This window comes from Pyrus communis, chromosome 10, assembly GCF_041283825.1.
Source record: "Pyrus communis isolate YQ-2024b chromosome 10, ASM4128382v1, whole genome shotgun sequence".
In the NCBI taxonomy this organism is placed as follows: domain Eukaryota; kingdom Viridiplantae; phylum Streptophyta; class Magnoliopsida; order Rosales; family Rosaceae; genus Pyrus; species Pyrus communis.
The window spans coordinates 14,739,975-14,748,937 of NC_142574.1; the positions used below are offsets into that span (position 1 = coordinate 14,739,975).

At 37.3% G+C, this 8,963-nt stretch overlaps 2 protein-coding genes across 3 annotated transcripts; one reads left to right on the forward strand and one right to left on the reverse strand.

Moving 5' to 3' along the window:
* Positions 1 to 2,170: 2,170 nt before the first annotated feature.
* Positions 2,171 to 3,103, forward strand: LOC137729215 (zinc finger protein 7-like). Its single transcript, XM_068468076.2, has one exon. It carries the CDS (start codon positions 2,308 to 2,310, stop codon positions 2,869 to 2,871), a length of 564 nt encoding a protein of 187 aa, XP_068324177.2. The 5' UTR covers positions 2,171 to 2,307; the 3' UTR covers positions 2,872 to 3,103.
* Positions 3,104 to 4,378: 1,275 nt separating this feature from the next.
* LOC137729214 (TIP41-like family protein) lies at positions 4,379 to 8,617 on the reverse strand. Of its 2 annotated transcripts, XM_068468075.2 has the most exons (8): positions 8,213 to 8,617; positions 7,923 to 8,108; positions 7,399 to 7,489; positions 6,985 to 7,098; positions 6,802 to 6,861; positions 6,660 to 6,701; positions 6,290 to 6,418; positions 4,379 to 4,697 (listed from the first exon to the last, which is right to left on the reverse strand). In XM_068468075.2, the coding sequence occupies exons 1-8, from the start codon at positions 8,350 to 8,352 to the stop codon at positions 4,587 to 4,589; spliced, it is 873 nt and encodes a 290-aa protein (XP_068324176.2). In that variant the 5' UTR covers positions 8,353 to 8,617; the 3' UTR covers positions 4,379 to 4,586. The 2 variants fall into 2 exon arrangements, with proteins under 2 accessions (XP_068324176.2, XP_088534532.1); XM_088678406.1 differs by lacking the exon at positions 6,660 to 6,701 and having other exon boundaries at positions 8,213 to 8,445.
* Between the last annotated feature and the right edge of the window lie 346 nt (positions 8,618 to 8,963).

Here is an 8,963-nt window from a genome sequence, read left to right on the forward strand (position 1 = left end):
TATTCAAAGCTATTTTATTCAAATTTTTTTCAATCACTTAACACACTTCAGAGTGTAATACCATCATTTTCTCACCTATAAGCCAACATTTCTTAAAGGTTACAAATCTAACATCTAATTTACCCTCCAAAGTTAACTCCAATTATCATCCAAAGTTAACTCCAATTATCATCTAAAGTTAACTCCATACACTATTTCTTTATGCAAAATTGTCAATCTACCATTCAATGTGTATCACATGCAAATAGCATGACTTAAATTGACGAAAAATTGAATATAGTAACTTCGAATATAATATTAAGGATGTAATTGGTAGATTTTTATAATTCAATGACTAATTTTTCTGAAAAAAATAGTTTAAGTACCTAATTTTCACTCATGATATTTCAAAAACTAAATTAGCAGTTCATCCAAAAAAAATATACTACTACCTTGACCTAGATCTAGTCTTTAAAGGCTTTTGATGCCGGTTGGTAATGCAAAACATCCACCCACAACATGTATGAATGACTCAAAAAGCCTTGAGGGCTATCCGTGACTCGTTAATTCAGCATCACATTTGTTTATTACGTTAATCAAAACTCTCTTTCCTACCAGCAGCATTAACACACGGAGAGAGAGAGAGAGAGAGAGAGAGAGCGAGAGAGAGAGAGACTTACACACTTTAATAAAGCTTAGAAATCATGTCTTAATCACTTTTTATGAGTGATTAGTGTGTGAAAGTGAGAAATTCAAGGGGACAAAACTCCTTCCTCTTGTACTCCTGTGCTTGATTTACGTCAGAAATAAAAGACTAAATTCGAGTGCCTCTCTCCTACTGTGTGTGTGCGCACACGCATATATATTATATGGGATTTGGATCCTCTCCTGAGCTAATGCAGAGGATGCTCCTGACCCATCATCACGGGTCATTGGATTTTTATCCAACGGCTACAAACATGGGAGTCCCTTTAAAGTTATAATAATTATAGTCGTTAGATAAAAATCCAACGATCCATGATGATGGGTCAGAAGGATCCTCTCCATTAGCTCAAGAGAGGATCCAAATCCTATTATATGCATCTCCCACTCCCAGTTCCTACAGGAAGAGACCCACATCCACATAGATACTATTGTCCCAAAGAGAGCACCAAAAATCTTTGCTACCCAAGATACCTCTCTATCCGGTTTTCTATTTCCCTTACTTTCTTAAACCATTATTGCTAATTCTGTGGGCCCCAAATCTACCCCACCAAAAATTAAAAACCAATGGGCAATCAAAACTAGAGTAACTATATCCCCACTTCCAAGACAGTCATATATTTTTTTAGCTGCATTCATCTTTCTGAAGCTCATCATTTACTCATCTCCACTCAGCATTTGCATATTTTTACTGGTAGGTTGGTTCTCTATCTTTAATGCCATTCATACCTACTTGACATGAAGGGGTTTACTACTTACTGCAATTTTCTGGTGGGTAACTAACTTATCTCCTATACGCTAATAGGATATTCCAATCTAATCTTAACTACGAGAAGAGGGATTCGAACATGGGTTCGAGGAAAGAGTGAGCAAACTGCTCCGACCAACTTGGTTATGCTCAGGTCTGCAATTACATTTTGAAAACTAAGCAAGGTGAAGTTCTGAGTTACCGCTACATGCTAATAGGATATTCCAATCTAATCTTAACTACGAGAAGGGGGATTCAAACATGGGTTTGAGGAAAGACTGCGCAAACTGCTCCAACCACCTTGGCTACGCTCAGGCCTACAACTACATTTTGAAAAGTACTAAGCAAGGTCAAGTTCTGATTTACTGGTGATGCCCCTGCAGATTATTCCAGAACCGGCTTTTCATTTGTCAATTCATGCTCCATAACCTACATATTCCTACTGAGAATAAGAAGAGTTGTATAGTTGGTGGATAAGAAGCAATGGTGGCACGCACTTGAGATAAATGGTTAGCATAATGTTTTTGACTAGTGATGAATTGTTGTAGGACTGTCAACTCTGTAACTCTTCAGTTACTCCAAAAGGAAATATAAAGTTGGTGCCATTTGAGGAACAGAGAAAAGGAGGAAGATGAAAGTGGAGAATCCTAAGCTTTACAGGGGGAACAGTGAAGATGACATAAGCAATGTCCCCTAGAGCACAAAGCATCACAAGGTGGGGTCCACTTCATTTACATGAGATAAAATAAAACACAGGCTTTCTCCACTTTACCTTCTAATGCTTCTCTCCATTTCTTCATCTCTCTTCCTCTTTGATCTAACCCTTCAACCAGTCATCAACTTCCTTTCGACACCCGCACTTGATTTGAAATTGAGAAATGATCACCGAGGGAGAAAAAGAAAGTGAAACAATGTTAAATAAAGAGCGAAATACAATTTTGATAAGCAACGATGACAGAGAAGAAACTGAAGATCTTAATCGAGGAGAGTGGCTGAACCTGAGCCTAGGTAGCCTTTCAACAGAAGGAGAGATGGACTCACAGGCAAGACCGAATTCCGGTAAAGTTTTCTCCTGTAACTTCTGCATGAGGAAGTTCTTCAGCTCGCAGGCATTAGGAGGTCACCAGAACGCCCACAAGAGAGAAAGAGGTGCAGCAAGAAGATACCAGTCCCAAAGAATGATGTCAATGATGGGTTTTCCCTTTGCTACTTCTACAGTTAGATCACTCAGCGTTCAATCCCACTCACTTGTGCACAAGCCAAGCAGAGATGAAACTTCACTTGTGGCAAGATTTAGTGATGCCAATGCAAGGTTTAGCATCATGCCTTTCACACTGGATGATGTAATGGATTCTATGTGGCCAGGCAGCTTCCGCTTGGATCCACAAGTATTAGAGCCGCAATCAGAGCCATGCAAGCTTGACTTAAACCTCCGACTCTGATCCACCCATCCTACTACCTTTTATGACTTCTATTTCGAAGAGGTGTTAATTATTTCATCTATCAGTACAGAACTAGCGTAGGTTAGAGGCCTACTTGGAGAGTCACCTGTGTGTACTACCTAATGAACTAGGAAAGATACTGAGAAGTTCCTACTGTTTCAGGCATGTTGTAATATTCAAGTTATTTCCTATTCAATGACACATGCAATAATCTCAAGAGCATTATGTTTCATGGCAATGAGTTCTTTTGGGGTTTGTTTATTCTTCTCCTGATTATTAATCTCTAGTTTTGTTGTATATATAGCGCAAACATTATTATGGTTTTTTCTTATTTGAGAGTAAGATTCTAGCCTAAAAGCTACCACAACCCAACCAGCTTTTACTTCTCAAAAGCTACATCCCTGAGGTCTTGAGAAAGGTCAAAAGTATAATCATATTACCAACTTCATAAAATCAGAGAATTTGAAAGTAAATACATACTTCTGACAAATTTTGCATGCATGTGAAGTTTCAGTAGCTTGTAGACAGGGTCAAGACTGTACACCTAGATTGTAATCCAATTATCTGAAAGATAAGAGTCTTGCACTAAAACAACTTTATTCCCTTACCCTCTTAATATGAGAATGAGGAAATTCTTTCACTCTTAACATGTACGCTACTTCTCTCAATCCCACCCAAATCAGTGCCTCTATGTGGTTCCTAACATTTCTTTTCTAACCGATTAGATGGCTAACGACTATTCTTACATGATATCATGCCAACAGCAGTGAGAATGAGATCCCGAGCGATACCTTTCCAATGGAGTTTATCCTACTGGATACAGCAAAGGTGCTTACGAAGACATAAAAAATCCCAATTTCCCTTTTCCTATAGGGACTATTATATGTCAAATACAACATAGTATCTATTTGTGATGCCTACTAGTTACATGCATTCCCTCAGTTATCAGGTATCCTATACCATTTTCCTCAATTGATTAACAGAAATGATTTGCACACCCTCTCCTGATTAACACCTATATTTATTTCTGGCCCTTCGATCAAATAAAGCAAAGTACAATCAATGGATAGAAATAAACGAGGGTGTGCAGAAGGGAAAAAAGGGTGTGCGAAAATCATTTCCCTTGATTAATATTTAATCAAGTATAAAATATAATACGGTGCTAAAGTTATTTCTTATGATAATATAATATGACATGATGCTAAAATTATTCTTATGATAATCTTTCTCAATTATTCTTATGATAATAAAAATGGGATAATCATTTGGAACTTCCTTTACATTACGTTAAAGTGGTTGCAGTACATTTAGTTCCGCTTCTACTAAAGCTTATCTCCAACTCCTCACTAAGTATGAATTAATGAACTATAAAAACGCGAGCAATTGTAAGTGGACATTCTGTTTGTGCGTTAAGCTAAGATCTAAATGGATTCATATCAAAGTTCCAATTTTGCAAATATATTGCTAATTCATGTGCCATCGCTTTTGCTTTCTGGTATCAACAGAATTATAATAGAAGCATTGTATAAAGATAGTAAGACGAATTTAGCACAAAGTACAAGTTTCTCTCTCTGCTTTCCCAAATTAACTGAATAAGAGAACTTACTAAACATGACAAGAGTAAGGAAATATGTGAATTTTAAAAGAAGAGTTTACATTCAATAGAACCCAGCAAAAAAGGAACAATAACTCTTGCAGGGAGACAATTTACAACCTTACATATTACCAGGTACCTTTAGCTTTTGGGTCTTATGCATGATCACAGGAAGCCTTTGGCTGATGATGCTTGGATCATTGTAGGCAGAATCTTCAGAAGGGTATCCTTTCTGCACCATTTAATTATGAAATGAGAAAAGAAAACACTTTACGAAAGACATTAAACTAAGAAAGGCGCCAACAGGAAGAATGAAAAAGTCACTAGCAGGAACTGTTGGAAAACAAATAGCCTTCAGAGGAAAAAAGCATTGGTTAGTTTATTAAGAAGCAGTTAATTATCTCAAGTCTATAGGATACGACACAAATGAAGACAATTACCAGTGAAAGAAACAAGATTGGATTGTCCACAACAATAAACTTACAAGTGAACACAGGGTAAAACAAGAAAACACACAGAAAGCCAAAAAAAAAAAATCCCCTAAAAAGACAGCTTTCCAATCAAGCCGAAAAACTGAAAAAAAAATCAAGTCTTTACAATCTGTAGAGACCAAAGCCCATAGTGAAGACCATAAACGAACTTTCTCCCATTGCTATTCAAACTCTTTGACCCTAAATATTAACGTATTTGAACGAAAAAAAAATCACTCCTTTTTGTTACCACAAGGCACCGAGTAGCCATGAAGCACTGATATAATGCTACAATACAACACGACATGGTGATACAACTAATTTTTTGAAAACTAGGACACGATATGGCTAATATAAAAAATAAAAAATAAAATATATATTTAGAACGTACTTTTAAGTGAGATAAAAATTTGATTTTATTCTGGTCGTTGGACTTTAGTCCCCATTTAAACCCAAGAATAGAAAGATTGTGGTGTCGTTTTTGTATACATAAACAAAGGAACGGCAGGTCGTATTTAAAAAGCCTGGACAACTACAGAACGATGACGTTTAGTCTTGAAAAGGGCTTTGCTGGTGATCTTCTTCACAAGGCCTTCCACATACGGATACCCGAATCCGCTGTCAGACATGGGGATACCTACATCCGTCAGTCAATGCCGTATCTATTGACACAGATACATATACAAGGCATATCGTATACAATCGAATATCCGATACGGGATATGCAACAAAACTGCCGTATCCATGCTTCTTAGCGTAGTGGAAAACAAAGCTTGACATGAAGACAATTGCATCCATAAGTCAACGGGATAAAAGCCCTAATTCAGAATTTCATAATACTACATGATACAAACTGATACTGTATTTTAAATTCCAGTAAACTTCTACGCATGATCTTGTAAAAACTTTCATACTATTACTTTTATTTTCGGCTATTTATGAACACGTGACAAAATCTAATCAAGTTAGAAGCTCAAAAACTACAGGAAAGGATTGTATGATAAAAACTCCATCTACCAATGAAGAATCTAAATGATTGAACCTTGACGAATTTCTTAAGCAACCCACCTAACGGATAGACTGAAATCAAATTCAGAAAAAGTTTACTTGATAAGCTGAAATATTAGAGGATGGTGTTTGTTTATATCTTTTTAGTTGACACCTTAAAATTTTGAAGAGCAGAAAACGCCTCTTCATTTTCAATAAGCCACATAACTTAATTGTTGGGAAGTTGGTGAGGTTCACAAGCATCTCTTTCACCCCCGAGAGTAAACAAAACAACTAACTTATGTGAGATAGTGTCAGAAAGAAAGGTAGTAACATAATTTGTGTGCAATAACAGATTTGAACTTACTGCAGCTAAAGCCTGAAATGTGGCTTCTCTCCAGCAGCTTTCTCGAAGAATAATGGGATTTGCATCATCGCTAAAAGAACAATGCATTCGAGTGTCTCTTAGCCTCATTAGTGCCCCATCAACTCTAAGCTGTAAGAAGATCTCAATCAGTAAGTTACAGCATTAAGGAAACATAAAAGAATAGGTGACTGATATTATCACAAAGATCCCAACGAAGTATAATTAGTTAGAAAATTTCTTAAATCCCCAGAGGTAACCAATTAAGATCTTGTGCCAAAACGATTATCTACACAAAATATAAATTGATAAACTGTGTTTGGTTAGTATCATTTAGGGGGGACAGAAGTCAATTCAGAGAAATTAAACTCACCCAAAATCGCAAGAGGAGAAACCAAGAACTCGGCATGACTCTCTAGAAAATCAAAATGTAACATGATAAGTCCTTCCAGCGAGCTCATACCATTGGAAAAGCAGATTAAGACACAACAGACAAATAGAGATCAATGACTTACCACTTTTACAGTTAAAAGAGACACTCCACTATCAGCCAATTCATCTTCATACAAAACCACCTGTTCAGTTACAAGGATGAGTTTGGTCATGGCAGGTATACATATAAGGAAGAGAATGTAGGTACACACATGTCTGCTCAGGCACAGCCTATAAATGTTAAAGTTATCAGCCAGGATACCCACCTCGTCATAAAAGAGAATAGGCTCTTTCGAAGCCAATGCAACTACATCAATTTTTTCTTTGCAGTCCTCCCAATGAAGATTTCCAGTCTCCTTAGAGATCTCTCCTCTTTCAAGCTGCCACATAAAATAACAATTAAACATGTTATATCACTAGCATATTTCGTAACCAAACAAATAATGGAAAGGCACCATTCAGAAGCCCTGTAGTTCCTTCTTTTATACAAAGGTTGTTTTATACCATACTGCAACTGCAAGTTGCAATAGAAATTAAACAAATAGTACTCATTTAGCTCGATGTGTAGGAGAAACTTGGCCAACTACTTGTGGAATAGTCCCAACTTCAGGCACAAAATTATAACAAAACAGAGAAAAAATTTGAAAATGCTCAATTATAGATAAAGAGAAAATATGCACCTTGTTCGCATCAAACTTAACGGTTTCACTTCCAGAGTACGGCGTTGTGAATGTATAATCATAGTCCAGTATAACTTGCTGGGAAGGTTTACTGCAAATTCAGAATAAGAATGTAAGACAGAAAACTTGTATCTTTATCAGTAAGAAAACAACTTACTCTATCCCTCAAGCAAGTTATCGAAAAGATAGAAAATACCCAAAACTCTCCCTCCCAAAACCTACAATTTAGATTCATGACCAACATGATTCGACTGGAGTTTAAATCACAATATAAATTAGAGAGAACTAGTCGAAATATATTTCTATCCTGTCTATTGAACTTATCATTCCCATTTAGGGCTTTTTGCTCTCATCCCTTAAGAGGTACAAATCATAAGAAGGGCCTCCCAAAGCATCAATCATCCTTGAAACCGAAAGAGGTAGACATTTCCAATTGAGCGCCACAAAACTACCCACCAAAGAAAAAAAATAAGAAAATCCCATACAAATACATAAAAGTAGCATATGGTGAACAATGTGCTTACGTTCGGAATTTCCATTGAGCCGCAGCAGGAACTTCAACCGGCGGCAGAGCTTCCTTCTTCCACCCCACCAGAGCATCAAATGCATTGAAGTGAATCGTGGCGCCGCTCTCCACATGGTTCAGGAACAATCCACTGTCCCCAAACACCATCTCCGGCATGTGACAAGTTTGAAGCTTTTGCTCCCACCTGCAACAACCCACATCACCAAATACCCCTAAAACAACATAAACCTTGCAAAACTTGAAATTAAGAGTAATTATCGAAAACCCAATTGGAAATCAAGAGCGTACAGTTCGGTATTGGAGGAGCTGAGGATGGAGCGCTTGCGGGACTCGATTTCCCAGCCATGGATGCGGAGGCCGTGTCGCCCGTCGGTCAACAGCTCGGCTCCGGCGGCTTTCAGCTCCTTCTCGTCGACCTCCACTTCCATTTTTCAGCTCACGATTTCGAGTTGCTCCCGTTTGCTTCTTTTCGTTCTTCTCGCTCGCCCTTTTTGTTCTCTCGTGTGATAATACTGTCGAGTGTCGACGACGACTTGGGTGGGTCTAAATTGTGTCTCGGACTTTGGATCTGACACTTTCCGGGTTTGGGTGAAGGTAATGGGCTTTTTTTTTTCTTTTTTTTTTTCTCATTTGGTAAAATGAGGGGTTAAATACTCAATACTTTTGCTCAAAAAAAGAAAAAGGAAATTTGACCGTAAATCAATAAAAAGTTTATTAATTAATCATATAGCAATGTACAAGTTTTCTTCTGGACTTAATTAGGGCTATTTACATTATTTAGGTATAACACAATAAAGAAGGCCCAAGTCACTATAAGCCATTATAGAATTACGTTTTTACCCGTACACAATTATTAGGTAACTTCTGGTTTTCTCACATGCAAGAAGCATCGCGTTCAACACACCAAAGCTTCAATGGCAATAGAATTTTTTCTGTGATTGTAACTCCGAGTTCAAGCATGACGCTCGATTGATGCATACAATTCGAAATCTTCTAAGATTTTTAGATTTAGGTGGTGTTTGGAGATCAATCATATATG